Here is a 20,146-nt window from a genome sequence, read left to right as displayed (position 1 = left end):
GAATTCACATACTATGTGGACATTCTCTGGCTTGAGGGTGGTTTCTCTTGACTTGTCTACTATACTGGCCAAGTATGCTTGACATCCCGCACGTATCATCTTTTGTGCCTTCAGGGCTGTAACTAGCGGTAAGCTTGACTTGACTTTGATTCCTTCAAATTTGAATGCCTCTCTAGATTCAGGGGTGAAAGTCACTGTCCTCTTTCGGCAGTCTATTGTTGCTCCATGTCGTGATAGCCAATCCATACCCAAGATAAGATCGTAATCCCTCATCTCCAGCTCTATCAGATCTCCACTAAGTTCCTTGTCTGCAATCCTTATTGGCGCATCCCGCACTCCTCTAGATGATATCATAACCTCGCCCGAGGGCAACTCCGTCATGAACTTATAACTAAAGTTTACATACGGTAGTTCTAACTTATCTATCATCTTCAAAGCAATAAATGAGTGCGTAGCTTCAGAATCAAATAAAACAGTACATAGTTTTCCAGAGATAGAAATCTGACCTGCAACCACAGTGTTACTAGTCTCAGCCTCCCCTCTGGTTAGTGCAAATACTCGAGCTGGGACAAGTTTGTCATCCTTGAGTTGATCACCCTTTTGTGGACAGTCCTTCTTATTGTGACAGTCAATAGTCCCGTGATCCGTAAGGGGAAATACCGAGTAAGCTGTACAATCCCACACCGCCTGGGGAAGGTCAAGTGGGATGATTCTGAGACTGTGTAGGTATGGGACTACACAGTTGAAGAGAGCTTAAATGGATTGATTGGTACTACCTATATCAACAAGGTGCATCTTGTTTTTCGGTAGCCCATCACGAAAGAACTCCACAGTTAAGCGTGCTTGGCCTGGAGCAATTTCAAGGATGGGTGACCTCCTGGGAAGTTTTCCCAGGAAGCGTGCGAGTGAGGACAAAGCACGCTGGAAATACTCGTGTTGGTCTGTAGGGCCAGTCATCAATCCAGGAAGCAGCTAGAGTGGCGTACTCGTGTATAAGAGCCATTCATTCCGTGGGTGTAAGGACCCAATGGAGGCTTGAAGCGGGGACGTTACAAATGGTATCAGAGCCTTGACCCAGCCGGAAGTGTGGTCGACGAGGACGTCGGACCCCGTAAGGGGGGGTGATTGTGACAGTCAATAGTCCCGTGATCCGTAAGGGGAAATACCGGGTAAGCTGTACAATTCCACACCGCCTGGGGAAGGTCAAGTGGGATGATTCTGAGACTGTGTAGGTATGGGACTACACAGTTGAAGAGAGCTTAAATGGATTGATTGGTACTACCTATATCAACAAGGTGCATCTTGTTTTTCGGTAGCCCATCACGAAAGAACTCCACAGTTAAGCGTGCTTGGCCTGGAGCAATTTCAAGGATGGGTGACCTCCTGGGAAGTTTTCCCAGGAAGCGTGCGAGTGAGGACAAAGCACGCTGGAAACACTCGTGTTGGTCTGTAGGGCCAGTCATCAATCCAGGAAGCAGCTAGAGTGGCGTACTCGTGTATAAGAGCCATTCATTCCGTGGGTGTAAGGACCCAATGGAGGCTTGAAGCGGGGACATTACATTATCGGTTTGCAAGCTTTTCCGTCCAAAAAAAGTTATATGTTTTATGTGTTAGAGTGCTTTCATGTAGGGGGAGTATTTTCTATACTCTTGTATCTTTAAAAAGCTATTTGCTTTGGTTTCTAACACTTGATGCAGGTTTTCTCATAATAAAATGTTTTGTCAATCAAAGTGCCAAAGGGGGAGATTGTTAATTCCATTTTTGGCATATTTAATTGACAAAAATATTTTATTATTCTTTGTATAATTTCGGCTGGTATACTTTAATATGGTTTCCTATTTGGTGTATTCAAACTTGAAAGAAAAGTTGTCTAGCTTTCCTATTTTTGGAAAAAAGGTAAAAATGGTAAGTTTGGTTACCCATTTCGTTTTTATCTAACCACCTGTGTAATCTGATCTTGTGTTGAGTTTCCCATTTTCTCAGATCAGATTTTTTGAAGAGAAAACCGGAGCTAAACTTTCCTTTTCTATAAAAGGAAAGTTGTAGTTACTGCCCACAATTCTGTAGGTACAGAAACGGAAATTCCTGGACTTATTGAAGAATTATTTTAGGGAAGTTTCTAGTGGGTTGAGATCTTGTTCAGACCGAATGTAAGCTGTCTATGAGATGTATATTCATTATAAATACATCCTATAGCTGGTAGGTTTTGTTAATCTTTTATTCACTTTCATATCTTAAGAAAAGAGTGTCTTTGTTATGTAGAGAAGAGTTGTTCTACTCTTACTCTGTTTATTTGTTGTTTGTATTGTCTTGAGTCTGTATTCAAGTCTACAACGAAGAAGAACATCAGTGCATCTTCGGGAGAAGGTATTTACAAGCTTTCGGGAGATTGCTTCTAAAGTCTTCCATCGGGAGGATACAAGCACACCTTCGGGAGAAGGGTTTTTACAAGCTTTCGGGAGATTGCTTTTGAAGTCTTGCATCGGGATGATACAAGCACACAACCTTCGGGAGATGGTTGTATAGGCTTTCGGGAGATAGCCTTTAAGCCTTGAATCGGGAGGATTCAAGCACTCTTCAAGGTGATCGAAGGGAGTTCGAGCTCTTGGAGTTTTATCAAGATTCGGTTAGTAGGTGGAATACATCAAGCTTGCGACATACAATAAGAGGGAGTCTATTTATGCATAAGTCAATTACTTTGTATTTTTGATACCGATCTAATGAATCTTATCTACGGCGTGGCCGTGGACTAGTAACAATGCGAAAGGATTGTTGAAACCACGTACAAAAATCTTGTGTGTTTTTACTTTTATGCCTTTGTTTGTTTTTTGGGTTTCTACAGGTTACGAGTTGTATTCGTAGCTACGGAAAAAGCTACATTTTCGATGCCAGTTTCATTATTCCGCATTTAATTAATCACTTAATTAAATAATCAAACTGGGAATATTAAAATACGGAATTTCACAACTAACAAATGATTCTAAGTGCTCGACATATGCATTAGTTTCCAGGAGCAAATTTTTTTAAAATTACGTAATAATTTACATATATGTTGGAAACACAATACACAAAAAATAAAGAAGAATATGGAAGAAAGAAGAGACCATTATTTACATCTAGAAAGGCAGTAGAGATAATAATAGAAACTTTTCATTTTTTTTTCTTTTTTTTATCAATTTTTTTTTTCTTTTTGAATAAAGATAAATATGAAATTTTAATCGTATAAAGTTTTATTTTAATAAAATATAGTATTTTAAAATAATTTAAATTCAAATAATTTAATAGTATTTTGTTATAGAATACTATCACTTTTTGTTAAACATGGTTTTCACTTTTTGTCGACACAACCATATTCAATTTATTAACAAAAAAATGGACAATCTAGATATATGCGGACCCGGCTAGAATGAAAAGTGCAAAATACAAAAATTACACTATTGTCTCTATCGAAGCAAATGAAGATTGAAATCCACCAATGACTATCATTAGTTTTCTTATCTACAATTTTTAGACAAGTGCTATCTTCAATTATCAACAATTTAGAGATTGATTTTTAATTTTCTTTTTATCTTACACCCATTTAAGTAATGTTTCTTTAAGTATTGGGACATCAATTTTTAATTTCTTTTTGGATTAACTTAAGAACATATTTAAATCATCTAGCTTTCTTAAACACTAATATATTGCATTCGGTATTCACTTTTAATTGACAACATTATAAAATATAATATTTAGATACACATAATAATAATCTCACCTAATAACTAATAATATTTTTTCTTTAATTTTTAATTGTATCACTTTCAAATAACATAGAAAAAAACTAACATAAAATTTAGTATACGTGCCTCGCACGTAGCTTTTTGCTAGTATATACATAATCTTCTATTATATACTCATCCAAATCTATCCATATCTATCTAATAAAGCATAAATTTATGGTGAAGTTATTTTAATTTTAAAATCATATTATTCTATTCTTTTTGAAATAAATGTTGTACAATAAATAACTATCGTCGACGACGCAGATAAACTTCTAGCCAATAATTTAATTGTCTAGCTAAAAGATATATAAAGTCAGAATATGAGTTACTACAAACAAAACGTCTTATATATACAACCAAATTATTTTGGAAATTTAAATAAAATAGCTTGAGACCACCTTCAAGAGGCCTCCGATATAAACAATCAATTGGACTAAAACTACTTACAAAATAAACAAATTTACAAAAATGGATCAGCACACTATACAATGATAATATTAGTTGCAGAAAGAAAAGAGAGAAAAATATAGTATACAATATTCTCTATTGATTGGAATTGATCATAATGTAAAGGTACAAGAGTGGAGCTTATATAGCTCAGTGTATAGTAAGTTAGTTACGAAAACTAACTGAAAAGACACTCTAACAACTATCTGAAAACTAACACTCACACTTCCTAACTAATTCAATCTTGATACTCCCTTTCAAGATGAATGGTATATATCAGCTAATCTAATCTTGTCTTTAAGTGCTTTGAACTGGTTAGGAAAGTGTACCTTGGTCATGATATCAACTACATGTTCTTTGGTACCGACATGAACAGTTTTGATCAAGCCTTCTTTAACCTTCTCTCTGATAAGAAGACAGTCAATTTTGATATGTTTCGTTCTCTTATGAAACCCAGGGTTTGCTAAAATATGTTGAGCATCCTTGTTATCACAATACATAAAGGCAGGTCCTTTATGCTCGATTTACAATTCTTTTAGCAATGACAATAGCCAAACCAACTCACAAGTAATATTTGCCATTGCTCGATATGCAGCTTTAGCTGAAGATCTCGAGACTGTATGTTGCTTTTTACTCTTCCAGGAAATGATAGAGTCTCCAAGAAATATGCAAAATCCTGTTGTGGACCTCCTTGTGTCTATGCAAGCTGCCAAATCTACATCTATGTAGGCTCTTAATTGATCAGATGTTGCAGAGAATATGATTCCTTTGCATAGATAAGATTTTATATACTGCAAGATTCTTTGAGCAGCAATTAGATGCTTTGTCCTAGGAGTAGTGAGAAATTGACTCAGTTTATTAACTGAGTAAGCAATGTCTGGCCTTGTTATGACTAAGTACTGTAGTTTTTCGATTGTTTTTCTGTACAAAGTTGGATCAGGCAAGGTATCCTTTGCATCCTGTGACAATTTCAGATTAGCTTCCATAGGGGTGTTAATAGGTATACTCCCTAAATATCCAAAGTCTTCAAGAAGTTGAAGAGCATATGGTCTTTGGGATACAAAAATCCCTTTGCTGTTTGATATATTTTACCAGGATCTAGATTTACTAACAAGTATGTTTCATTAACATCCTAATATGAATTCTAAAACAATGAAATAAACACATATAAAGTTTAAGAAACCTTACATTGGGTGCAGCGGAATATAATGACTCCTTCCGTTCAGATATCTAGCCCTTGATTCCTTTCTGTAGCAGAGCATTATCAATATCTGAACCTGGATCTCTTTCTCTCATTCCTTTGATGCTGAATCTCCTTCTTGTTGGTTGATTTTCCACAGTTTTACACACTATGATTGAGATACCACTTGATGTGTGTGGGCACTCACTCATTCACTCAAGGAATTCGAAATTTAGAGAAGAAAAGAAGAGAGAATTGGTTCGGCCTATAGAGAAAAGAATAGGAGGCTCAGTTTTCATCTGACAGAATTAAGTGTGAATGAGAGCCATCACTATCTATTTATAGGTAACCACCTAGGTTTAAATTAGAATTATTTGGCATTAAAATAATGAAAAAATAAATGATAAAACCCTATAAGTGTGGCCGGCCATGGGCCTTGGATAATGAGCCTCACTTATGCAATTTTGCTGTTGTATCATTTCTGCATCTCATTTTCTCAAAAACGCCAATTTTCAAATTCAACCATTTAAATGCCAATTCTAATTATTTAATAACTAAAAATTAATTATTAAATAATATTGTCATTTAATATATTTATTAATTAGACATATAAAGTCTCTTAATTAATAAATAAACTTAGAATCTCTTTTCTTTACAATTTCGCCCTTGCTTAGTGAAAATTCATAAAGTAGACATAGTCTAACTTTAGAATTATAATTGATTAATCAAAATCAATTAACTGAGTCTTACAAGCAGTATGGTCTCAACTAGTATGGGGACCATGGGTCTATATAACCAAGCTTCCAATAAGCAGATCAAGAATTTATATCTTAAATTCACTGACTTAATAATTCTTCGTCGAATCCACGCATAGAACATAGAATTGCACTCTCAGTATATAGAACGCTCTATATGTTCCACGATATAGATACGTCATTAGTTATCCATTGTTATAATTCTAATTTGATCAATGATCCTCTAATAGATGATCTACATTGAATAGGCACTAAATTACCGTTACACCTTTAATATATTTTATCCTTAAAACACTTAGCTCCGTATAAATAATATTTCAGCGAAGTGAAATGAGATCTCCACCATTTATCTCTGTTTAGCCAAGCTCGAAGGATATCATCGTTTCACTTCTAAATCCCTATAGAAGTTATAGATTCCATATTTATGTTAGCGCTCCCACTCAATTATACTATCATGTTCCCAAAATGTACGTATCACCCTGACCCAAAAGTAGGCTTAACTAACAAATCAAAGAACATGTATAGTACTCTTGAGATCGAACCTAAACATATCAGGATTAAGATCATTTGATCTAGGATCAACATGTGATATTGAATTGAATAGATATTACAGTAAATTTTAATATATCTAATCAAAGTTCAATATCGGTCCCTTCCGATGTATACTCCATACATCCGATGCTGGTAAACTTTGCCAATGTCTTGGAAAGGACATAACAATTATCCAAGGTATAAGAATACCTATCGCTGATTATCATGTCAGTCTAAATCCAGTGAACTGACAAATCAGGGAATAAACTTTCGAACATATAATTAAGATTACATTCCACTGTGTTGACAACACTATAATCATTAACAAATTGATATGTTCTGGACTTAAATAGAATTCATACATTATGTAAATAATCATGAAATAAATCATGTGAACCATGCAACATTAAATGTTATTTCTGATCTATATTAATAAGTAAATCTGATTATATTGAAATGAGTTTTATTTAGGGCATAAAACCCAACAGAAAGTACTTCAAATCTCCTAGATCCTTGAGTTTGAACATCATTCAATTTGATCTTGAGAACTTCTATGTCCTTGAGATTCTTGCTAGCAAGTATGCCATCATCTACACAAACCAGTAAGATGATGATAATGGTAGGAGAGTGCTTGATAAACATTAAATGGTATGTTGTAGAGCGTGAAAAACCTTCCTCTGTTAAAGCTGTAGAAAACTTTTCAAATTACTGTCTAGAGGCCTGCTTTAAACCATACAATGATTTTTGAATCTTGCAAACAACATTTGGTGGTAATGGATTCTCCCCATTAGGACTATACCCTGGAGATAGAGTCATATAAACATCTTCATGAAGGTCTCATGAAGAAATGAATTGTTAACATCAAGCTGGTGTAAGAACAAACCATGAACAACTACTAAGGCTAGGATAAGTTTGACAGAAACTAATTTTGTGGCTGGGGCAAATGTGTCTGAGTAATCTATGCCTTCAAGTTGATTGTACTCTTTAGCCACAAGTCTAGCTTTGAATCTCTCTACTGAGCCATCTGCATTGTACTTAATCTTATAAACCCACTTACAACCAATCACATGTTGCTCTGCAGGTAGGTAGGCTAACCACAATCCAAGTGTAGTTTTTCTCCAAGGCATCAATTTCAGTGTCTATTGCATGGTCCCACTTAGGAATGCCTTTAGCTTGACTAAAACAGAAAGGCTCTTGATGGCTAGAGATGGACAGGACAACAACTCAAAATTTGGGAGATAGCCTGGAGTAATCAAGCACCTTCGATAAGGAGTGTGTAGTGGCTGGCATGTTATCTTGTGAGGAAACAGAGAGATTGTGAGAAGCCAGATAACAGTGGTAATCATTTAAGTATGAAGGCTTTGTGATATGTTTAGATGGCCTAACAGTCTGGGGTGTTGCAGCATGATCAGGCACAAGATTGTCAAAATGAATGGAGGAATGAGATGAGGAAGACATTGATGCAAGAAATTTTTTTTTAGTATTCTGATGGCAAAACATCAGTATTGACAAAAGGAAAAATGGCTTCATGAAAGACAACATCACTAAAAAAAAAATTCGATTGGTGTTTAAATCCAAAAGTTTATATGCTTTCATGCCAGTAGGATACCCTAAATAAAATACAAGGTGTAGACCTCAGTGTGAACTTGGATCTGCCCTAAGATTAGAAGCATATGCTAGGCATCTAAAAGCTCTAAAATGTTCATAAGATGGGGGTTTGGAATGCAAAATATCGAAAGGTGTTTTGAGCTTTAAATTGGGAGTTGGTGTTTTATTGATAATATAAGCAGTAGTAGCAACACATTCATTCTAATAAGATGAAGGAATGTATGATTTAAACAATAAAGCTCTTGCAACATTCAAGAGGTATTGATGCTTTCTTTCAACTACAAAATTTTGTTGGGGTCTTTGTACGCATGAGTGATAGTGAACAATACCTAAAGAGCTAAATTTTTTTGTAAATTATAACTCTTTGGCATTATTAGATCTTATATATGCCTTTGATTTACCAAATTGAGTTTTAATAAGCTATAAAAAATTGGGAATGACCTTCTGAGCTTTAGATTTAGTTTTGATGAAATGAACCCTGTGTATATACTATGATCATTAATAATAGTAATGAAGTATTTGCAACCATCAATAGTAGGAGTATTAAAAGGATCCTAAATATCAATATGGATTAAGTCAAAAATTGCAGTAGTAACATTGTGATTAGACACAAATGGTAACTTTTTTATTTAACATAATGACACTCAAAACAATGAAAGTCATTAGAAATATTTGAATTTAATTGCAAGGCTTTATTCAGAGAATGAGTTTTGATACAAGATGAATGCCCTAATCTGTAATCCCAAACCGTACTTGGTGTTATTTTTGAATCATAAATTGAAAAAACAAAAGGAATGTTGTTGACAATATCAGAATTCAAATAGTAAAGCCTGCCTATTCTTTCACCCATCCCAATCATCAACTTCCTTAAATTGTTCTGTATTTCACCATAACAGGAATAAAAGTTGAAAGAATAGTCACCAGAGTTAGTAAGAGAAATCATAGAAAGAAGATTACAATAAAATTCTAGCACATGAAGAATATTAAACAAAGACAGATTAGGTAAGAAATCTAGAAATCTACAAGCCCGAGCTATAAGTCTATTGATAGCTACCTAGAAATCTAGCAGTCTCGATGGGTCTGGAGGAGGAGTCGTTAGTTTTGGGGGTGGTGCTCCAAGGTTCTTTCATGCTTAAATCCAAAGTAAAAGGCAAAGGTACTAGTCAAAATAATGTTTCATTCACTAGAAGAGGTTTATCTTTTTTCTCTCTCAAAGAGTCTGGATTCAAAATGGAAAAGAGGTAAAAGTGGTGAATAGAAATTTTGTGCTCTATTTATAAGGGAAGTGCTGACGATTTGTGTGCCCCTTATATTAATGGCCCAGATTACATCCCAAAAAATACAAAATAAATCCAACGATCTAGGAGTAGAAAGGTTGACATTGAATGCAACCCATGCGAATCGTGGTGGTTTCAATTATAGTATTTTTATAGGTATGCTGGCATGATTCAACCGTCATCACGCCACTTCTAAAAAACTCTAAATTCCTGTCGGTTTTATACTGTCAGGTAAAAAATTCCCGACAGTTCATAAAACCGTCACCTATACGAGCGTCGCGAATACTGGGTAGAATAGGCGACGGTTGAAAACAGTCGAGAAAATAGTATAGACCACAGTTTAAAACCGTCGCCTATAGTAAATACTATAGGCGACAGTTTAAAACTGTAGCCTATAGTATAGGCTACGGTTAAAAACTGTGGCCTATACTATAGGCCACAGTTTTAAACTGTCGCCTATAATTGTATAGGCACGATTTTAAAACCGTGGCCTATAGTATAGGCTACGGTTTAAAACCATGGCATATACTATAGGCTACGGTTTTACACCGTGGCTTATAATAGTAATTTTATTATGCGGACAATAATAAGAAATCCCCTCATTGTTTTTGGATGCTTTTCAATTAATTGTAGGAGAACATTTTAAATTGAACTTATTTAAATTTAATGAGGCGGATAATGTGAATTTCTGTAAAGTATAAAGTTAAAAAGCAAAGTGCAAAGTGCAAAGAAACATGAAGCTTCTTCCAACCATGATAGACTTCATTGGGCATGTGCTACTCAATCTAATAAATAAATAAATAACATGTTGCTGTAAAAAATAAATCAATAAGTTTAAATTTAGAGAGCAATGAAATGTTGAATGTAGTGACACATAAAAGGTCAACTCAATTGAAGTTGGCCCTAAGATTATATATATAGTTTCCAATTGTTACAAAACTACAAGCCTACAACGCATTAATATTCAAATGTTAGAGAGTAATTTTATTTCTCAACATAATAAATGACAGATGCAACTGCCATACCAACTGAGAATAAAAAACATATTTATATATTTATTACATAGGTAAGAATATTTTTACTTGAAATTATTAAGCTTAATACTAAATAGTCAATTTTCTAGACATAACAAAATCATGTTTTTCCTCACCTTATGAAGTGGAAAGCTTGAAATTCCTACTTGAACAATAATATCGCTGGAAGCAGAGATAGGCCTGTAAAAACATCTAAAATTAAGAAACTGATTTATGGGGTCATGTGGGCAAAAAGACAAGAAAATCTAACTAGTCATAAAACTACAAACACATACATGTTTTTCGTTTCTAACATATCAAAAACTTTGCAAGTACTCTTTCTCCTACAGACTTTCATATCAAAAACACATCAAAAACACATACATGCTTTAAGGCTTTTTCTTTTCTTCTTCTGCTCATGAAATTTAAAAAAAAAAAATTTTGATGTATAACAAAGTCCACTAGCAAGGAAACAAATAGCAAATAAAACTGATTATACAAAGAGAAGAAAGAAAATTACAAAAACAGAGAAACCTAATTTTAAATTTAATTTGTTTCTTATTGAATTTCATGTGATATATATACCTTAGGACAAAGCTGACACAAAGTAAACTAAAACTCCATGGCATTTTTTACTTCACTTAGATGAGAAACTAATTATGTATCATGAGCAAGGCAAGTAAATAATTCTCTTGCAACAATAAACTGATAATTAATTACCTTGGCCAATCATAAACTTGAAACTAAATATGTAACATTTTTTACTTCACTTAGATGAGAAACTAAATTTGTATCATGAGCAGAGCAGGTAAATAATTCTCGTGTATCAATATACTGATAATTAATTACCTTGGCCAAGCATAAACTTGAAAGGAATCCTCTATAATAGCTGGAATTTAACTTAGTCCCATCAAGCAAAGTTCCAGCGTAATGAGGGGCTACCCCATAAGAAACCTAATCAAATTAAAAAAAATTTACAAACTCAATCACATATATCATAAGTCCAAGAAAGGCATTATCAATGCATAAGAAGCAAAAACCATCTCAACCTTTTAACATGCTTTCTTAATAATGGTATTAAACAACAAAACATCAACTTGAATTCCTTATGAGAAGGCTTGTTCCAAAAGATCTAAACCTTTACTGTAATTCACATTCTCCAATAGAATCTGGAACAAAGAAGAGCAAGAAAAATCAGCACCATTGATAGGTGTGAAGAGCACCAGTGCTAGTGTAACTATATATATATACATAGAGAGAGCTAGACATTATTAAATGCTATACACAAAATCCTAAATGTGGACAGTAAAAATTTATATATAGGTGGGCAGTGGACAATAAAATTTAGTTTCATTAAATAAAACTTGTAGCCTAAATTAATGTCCCATAATAAAGCATTAGTCCCGATCAGAGTCACAACTCACAAGCCAAAATTCTAGGCACTAGACTCGCTTGAGGACAAAAATATAACAGAGAAAATTCGCTCTCCAAAATTCGGACCATTTGTATTTTATTTTATTTAATATATTACATATTAAAACAAACTTTCATTTTTCGTAGTTCAAGGAAGATAAAAATTATGTATGTAATCTTACTTGTCTGTTGTTAATCACATTCCATACATTAGAACATCACTATTTGAACCCTAATTAGTATTCAGTAATCATACTCTCACTCACTCACATTAGCCTTAAAGGATAATTTATTAATACATTCAGTATTACTTTCTTTTCTTATTTAAAGACATTATTACTTATAGGGCATGTAAATGATATTCATTTATACACCAACAAGATCAGATCCTCTTCTCCTCAATTTTCTTTTTTCCTCTAAATCCACCATGTATAACTGGAATGGATCAACAAGACCAAAATTCTTGTATATCACCATTCCCATTTCAGCTCCCTTACTCTTAACCCTCGTATTTTTCCCAAAAACAAATACACTTATTAGAAGTAGTCCACAAAACAACAATCCACATCTCTATTTCCACAAATACTACCAAATACAGTTCACAGCTACAGCCACCATTCCACCTTTTAAACAATTTTTTTTTTCTAAGAATAGAATAATAAGGGTCATTATGTACCTGTAAAAGAAAAAAGCTCCAGAACGACGATTAACACTTCTTCGGATTTCTTCAGAGAAAAAAGCTCTCAAATCTCTTAAAAATGTACCTGTGAAGTGAAAATTAATCAAACGAATACGTTAATATTGAAGAGATTCAACAACAATTTTCACAAAAACAACCAGATTACAATTAACAAATATGGTGCCACTAATGCCGGAGAGAGATGAACGAGAATGGGAGTGAATAGGGCGAAAGACTTTGGGATTTTTGGGGTCGGCTTAGGATGGTGGTGATCGGCGGAGTGGCTCTCGGCAGTGGAGAGGTGGCAGAGGTGCGTCGTCGGTGGGGGCAGAGGTGCCTCACCATGAGAGAGAGAAAGAGAGAGAGAGAGAGAGAGAGAGAGAGAGAGAGAGAGAGAGAGAGAGAGAGAGAGAGAGAGAGAGAGAGAGAGAGAGAGAGAGAGAGAGAGAGAGAGAGAGAGAGAGAGAGAGAGAGAGAGAGTTGAGGGTTTGGAATCTTTAGATGAGAGTGAGAGTGAGAGTGAGAGTGAGATCGAGGGTTTTGATGAGAGTGAGATTGAGTGTTTTATGAGAGTGAGGAGCGAGGGTGTTATTTTATTAACCTTTTTCCCGACAGTTTTCAACCGTGGGTAAAGTATGGGCCACGGTTTAAAACTGTGGCCAATATTTTGTCCGACGGTTTTAAACCGTCGGGATAGTGCATTAATTTTTTTTAAAAGAAAAGAAAATTCTACACTTATAAACCGTCGCCTAATTTATACGAGTGTTAAAAACCGTCGCCTATAGTATATTATAGGCGACGGTTTTCAACACTCAGACAATTTTTTTTGCGACGGTTCTAAAAAAAAAGCGTTTTTAGAACCGTCGCGAATTCTACTTTTTGTAGTAGTGCGCTAGCCTAAGCATATCACACACTTTACTAATGCACATGAAGTACATGGACGAAGAAGCTGAGAACACATGTAATCCACTCGTTAGAACTTGAGGGTTCATAGCTGTCCACAATTAAAGGTATAAAAAATGAAAAGGTTACCCCCTTTTTCAAATTTTCCACATGACCATAATAATCTAGGAAAGAACACTGTAGCTTTCGTAACTCTCAAGTTTAGAAAGCTTGGAGGGGTAAATGTCATCCATATTTTTGGAAAGAGGACACATGGCATATTCAAGACAAGAATAGTCAATCGAAGCCTGAAGACGGGTCCAACCAAGGTAATGGGCCAGATCCACATGGAGAGATGGGCCACTAGCCCGTCCACATTATAGGTCACTTTCATCCTAATCCAGACTACTCCGGATCCAAGAAGACATCAAGAGCAGGAAAGAAGGAATAACAAAGATCCTCTAGATGAATTATTGAGATACTTCTAGAAGGTCACTCCAAGAGACGTCACGGAAAGTTATGCAAACCTGGTGATCCTTCGACACTAAATCCTGCAATATCAGGGTTTTGTCCCCTGTGTGAGACCATAAAAGTGCGCACACACCAAGAGAAACATACCCTTTGTCCGACGACCACTTCTCTGACATCTACACTACACAGAGCCAACATACACATGCCACCTGTCAACATCATATGGTCCCCAGCTGTACGGAAGATCACAGTCCCACGGGTGGGCCTCAATCCGTGGGTCCTAAGTCAGTGTATTATATGTATTTACTCCATTAGCGGGTCATGTTACACACAAACTATAGCAGGTCCCAGGTATATCCATACCGTACTTAGTCTATAAACACTACATTATCCCTGACAGCAAAAGGTTGGAAATTTATTATTCAAACACTACAACAAAAAGTTAAGGTTCTTAAGCTTATCAAGAATATTGGGGGTGAAACTGCAAGGCTATTTAGTCCAATAAAATTGACTCGTGTACTAGGGTTCATTAATACCTGAACCACGTAAAAATCTCCATCTTCATTTCATCTGTTTAATCTTATTATATTGAATTTTTGAAAATCTCGATAAAAAAATAATTTTAAGAAAACAAATGGGAAACTCTTACATCTTTGGTTATTACATAATAATTGAAGACATAAATGCCCCATGTCTTTTGTTATTATGTAATAACCAAAGTCGTAGGCATGTCCCCTCGTGATTTTGGAAATAGGCTCCACCTATGTCTTTGGTTATTTTGTAATGACCGAAGACTTAGGTCACTTTTACATCTTCGGTATTTTTGAAACCTACGTCTTTGCCTCTATTGTCTTCGGTAGCTAGTATTTTAAAAATCAAAGATAAAGCCTAATTTTGTAGTAGTGAAAGTTTTAAAGACAAGTGTGTGCTGCAACAATGGTGGGATTGGTTTATACTCTTTTGGAGGAATCATAATGAAATTTTTTGTAATCAAAAGTGGCAATGAAAAAATCAACTGTATGAAAAAAGAAGTTAAATATAGAATTGATCATATTATGCCAAAGAAAATTAAATTTTATTTTTATAAAAATTGCTTGTTGTAGTATGTTAGGTTGTTTTTATGAGCAATACACATATCTCATTTATCAAAAAAAAAAAAAAACTTGAATAAGCATATATTGTCCCTTTGATACTTTTATTTTATGTACACTACTTAATTTGAATTTTGATTCTTTTGTCTTCCTATAATTAACAATAGTTAGATGAATGATTCAACAAACGAAAATAAATCCCATTTCTATAATTAATAATATAATGTTACCGGTAGAATACAAAGTAGCACATATGTAAATAGAGCTCACACATTACAATGCCTAAACAAATGAAAACATACATAGTCTGTCCAAGCAGAGCCACATTATTTAATTAAAATAAAACATGCTATAAAAATACGCCATACGGACGTACGAAATACGTAGAACGTACGTACGTATAAGTGGTACATAGTTTATTAAAGAATGTTTTGAAAATCTCCACTGTTGTAGTTAGCAATGCTGTCAAGCAAGTTGACGGAGACAAGGGTTGCTTTTATCAAAGCTCCGGCGAAAACATTACAACTAGCAATAGGGGTTTTGACAAAGATGGCACATTTCAACTGGTCAAAGAGAAAGATAGTTAGTGGAGTGTACACAATCTTGAAGCTTCCATCAACTTCGGTGGTTGCTTTGGCCATGGTGGTGAGGCCGTTGTCGCAGGAGAGAAAGACGGAGACTCCGGAGAGGGTAGGGGAGCCAGATGGGACTGGAGGGAGAGAGCAGTGAAGGGTGCCTTCAACATTCACTTGAACGACTGAGATAATGTCCAAAGAATTTGCCACTGATGAGGCTGTGGCTATCAGCAATAAGCCAAGGATTATTAGACTTGAGTTATTGTAGGTTCCCATTATTGCAATATCTATAGAATTGTTTTGGTAGTATTTGGTTTGTAGAGTTAAGAAACATTTGGAGGAAATCCATTTATTTATAGGATTCCACTTTTTTTTTTCTTTCCTGCGATGCCATGCATGCATGTATAATTAATTACTTAAAGTACGTATGAATTAAAGAACAGCATTTTAAACTGATCACCGGCCAGATCTCCTCTTTCGCCACTCTCTTCGCCTTTATGTATAATTAATTATACCTAAAATTGTTTTATATAGTATATATTGCATGGATATTAATTAATAATTAATACTGCCTTGAGGAATTCATGATATAATAAGAAAATAAAACTGGTTGCATATAATATTTTCTAACATACAGTTTGTGTCAATCTGTTATGAAATTACATTGCCGGCATAATTTTAATTATTAATTAAATGCTATTCTATAATTTAATTTTTTAAAGTAATGAAATTATTTTTATGTCTATTTAGAAGGCTAGTGGACTAGAAAGCTCCAAGAGCTTTTTAATGATAAATAAATGGTAAAAGCTAGGATATATAGCAAACCGCTATATCCTACTTAGTAAGTGTTCGTAGATATAGATGAATGAAATGTTTGGCATGAAGTCACAAAAATACAATACAAATCAATATAATTAATTATCATATATAACTGCTACGTACGTACGTTTTACATTTGACCACATGGAGATCAAAGGATTATCATATCCAATGTAATTAGAAAATTAAGCAATTGGATCGATCGGTAGTGGTTTCCGAAAGTGCCAATGGTATGTATGAATAAACAGTGGATCGAGTAAGCATGGGAAGTTGCAAGTAGATTTTAATTAAATTAATGAGATATTTATTATTATTATTATTATTATTATTATTGTATGTATAATTAATAATTAATATATGCATGCCAAATTGATCCCAATGGTTTACTTACGTATGATAAAATTTACTTTGAGAGAAAACTATGGATTTCACACTTTCCGTAGTCGACTCGACTGTAATGTTGTTTGTCGTTTTATGAATACTAAAACTAATTTTACATGCATGTGCTCATTGTTGGATTTGTAAGTATTTGTGGAAAGTCGAATACAACTTTACTATAGTTCATGACAGGCCCGTGTTGAGAGGTCTAGGGCAAAATTTGAAACGGGGCTTTTTTTACAAAAAAAATAAAATAAATATTATATAATTTTATTTATTTTTACTTTGAGATTATTATTGAAATTTTGACACAATATAATTTAATTTTTTATCTTCATATAACAAATAATTTTTCTCACCATATAAGGTAACTTAACGTAATATTTAATTATAATTAATACATCTTTATTGAAGTGTTATATATTTTAGGACTTTTGTAAAAAAAAAAAAATCAATAGTATGTCAAAAATTATGTTAATTTTTTTTAATATATGTAATAAGTTTTTATAAATTTTAAAAAATAAATAATAATTAATAAATATATTTTTTATTTAAGTTATAATATTCTTGTTAGTTATTTTTTAAAAATATTTGATTTATTTATTAGAATTACAATAAATTATTTTATCCGTTTGATTGCATCAAGAGTAATTTTTAAAAAATTGTTTACTAAACATAATCTTTGCTCCTTACTAAAAATATTTATAACATAATATTTTTTTTTAAATAATATTTTTTTTAAGAAAAAAAACCCCAACAATTTACTATAAATTTATTTCTAAACATTATATTATATATATATATTTTTAGGTAATGCATTGAATATATCTTAAACTATTATATTCTTATCAAATAAATAAAAATAAATAAATAAATAAATAAACATACATATCTTTTACAAATTTTAACCATACCTTTGAATTTTTAAAACAAATAAAATGTGAAGGTAGTAGGAATCGAACTCGGCACCCACACCTCAACATAAAACTCTTCTATTACCAACTGTGCTATAAGCTATTTTATGTAATTATTGAACCAAAATTTATATATATATATTATATTTTTTATTTTTTTATATATATAATATTAATTTTAATTTTTCTGGGGCCTTCGAAATTGTGGGGCCTGGGGCCAAGGCCCCGGCTGCCCCACCCTCTGGCCGGCCATGGTTCATGATATATAACGTGTTGCAGTGGAAATTAATACGCATTGACAAACACCGATTAATAGAAAGAAAGTGATGTTATCTTACTGACATGAATTATTACAAAGAAAGAATTGAAGAAAGATATAGATGTAAATTGATCAATCATGAATAATATACAAGGCAGTATTTATACAAAATACAGAGTAGGGAACTAACTAACTAATTGCTACTGTAAGTTTGTAACTGTCTAACTAACAGCTTAACTAACTTAGCTCACTAACTCTAATTCAGCTCACTTATCTTGATATTTTTCCTCATCGATGGACCACATATTGAAGTCCCATCTTGACTTTTAAATATGTAAACTCCAAGTTCTTGTCTAACCTATTTTTTTCATATTTAGATTGATTTTATCTTAATTTAAGTTTGAATATAAAAAGAACAAAATCAAAGATTCAACACAAGAATTTTACAAGCTTCACCTGCCCTAGAAACTCAGTCTAGGCAGCTAGTGCTTGGGTTCCCCGAACCAGGGTAATAACTTTTACTATATTCAAAGATGTATCTTACAAAAACCAACAATATTGTAAACAATACACTCTTTTACAAAATACAGTGAATCTATACCTATATTAACCAAGACCCTTGATTAGACACAAGATCGCCTTGTGTGAATGATGAGCTCTCTTCAATACTTCTTCAATCTGAAGTCCCTTCAGATCTGGTGATGAAGATGATACTGAAATCCCTTCAGACTGAACTCAACATCTTCAAGCTCTGATCTGCAACTTTGGAGTAATACCTTCAAGCTCAAAGATCACCTGCCATGGAACATAAAGAAGAAACAAGAAGAAAGAAATGTAATTCCTAGTTTCCGATCAAAAAGTTCGTCAACATAATACCCAGAAATCGTATTTATACCCAGCTAAACCAAGAAACCCGAAATAGACAGCTGTTACCATCTGAACAATTAAAACCTAAAATATCTTTACTGACGTGGACTAACACTAACAGTACGAACTCCAGACAAAACACTACGAGTCCCAGACGCAACTGGAATGCAACTTGACATAATTTGTCACTACAAAAAATAATGGTTCTTACAATCTCCCCCTTGACAAATTATGGTCAATGACAACAATACTAGTGCAAAACAAAGGAACCATCAAATATAACAGAGTCTAAACAAACAAAAGCGCAAACACTTTACACACAAAGGATAAGTATTTCTCCCCCTTCATTGAGCATAATCCATGTCAATAATATTGTCCAAAACCAAATTCTCCCCCTAAGAAAATAAGAAGTTTATCAAAGAGCTCCCCCTGAATGGAGACAGAAAATGCAACAGAGACTCCTCATTGTAAAAACATTCCAAAGTATCTATTACAACATTAAAGAAGAAAGTCAAACCATCTCACAACATGACCTAAAACATATGGATATTAGATATAAACAAATGAGAGATTGACCAAGCAAAATAATCAGATTACCACGATATTACGAATAATGCTACAAATGAGATTTATTTTTATTTCAATCAAAAACATGCCAAATGATATATCTAAGAATTAACATGTTCAACTTGTAAAGAGGAAACACAATGAGTACGGCCTAATCAATTAACAAGTGAGCAATGCTCATTTGAGCAAAGAACAAATTCATTCAACTTCACAATGAGCCATACTTAATAAAAAGATGAGACAACTTCTTCCAATCCACACATTCACTCACACTTGAGAAAGACAATAACCAAGGAATTTTTAATAGGACTTTGAACCAAGATTTTTCTTTGGTGTGTGCAAGTGACCTCATGTGAGAACATTGGCTCACTCTCTCAATTTTTTTTTTTATTAAGCAGCCTTTTTTTTTTCTTTTCTATCTTTAGACACTCCAAATCTTTCTTTTGCAACCAGTTACGGCTTTCAATCTCCCTCAGAGATGTAGCCGTCCTCTTTTAATCAGAAATACTAATATAGAAGGAGCTGTTGGAAATTATTTTACCAAGATCTTAGATCTACTCACAAGTATGTTTATTAACATCCTAAATAAGAACTTTCTAAACGATAAATTAAACACATATAAAGTTTAAGAAACCTTACATTGGGTGCAGCGGAAT

At 33.7% G+C, this 20,146-nt stretch overlaps 1 protein-coding gene across 1 annotated transcript; it reads right to left on the bottom strand.

The window, feature by feature from the left end:
• Positions 1-15,273: 15,273 nt before the first annotated feature.
• Positions 15,274-16,019, bottom strand: LOC115721877 (uncharacterized). The gene has a single exon (XM_030650972.2). It carries the CDS (start codon positions 15,960-15,962, stop codon positions 15,531-15,533), a length of 432 nt encoding a protein of 143 aa, XP_030506832.2. The 5' UTR covers positions 15,963-16,019; the 3' UTR covers positions 15,274-15,530.
• Positions 16,020-20,146: the final 4,127 nt, after the last annotated feature.

This window comes from Cannabis sativa, chromosome 9, assembly GCF_029168945.1.
Source record: "Cannabis sativa cultivar Pink pepper isolate KNU-18-1 chromosome 9, ASM2916894v1, whole genome shotgun sequence".
Taxonomy (NCBI): domain Eukaryota; kingdom Viridiplantae; phylum Streptophyta; class Magnoliopsida; order Rosales; family Cannabaceae; genus Cannabis; species Cannabis sativa.
The sequence above is the reverse complement of the archived record's forward strand: the minus strand, read 5'-3'. Positions and strand labels throughout refer to the sequence as shown.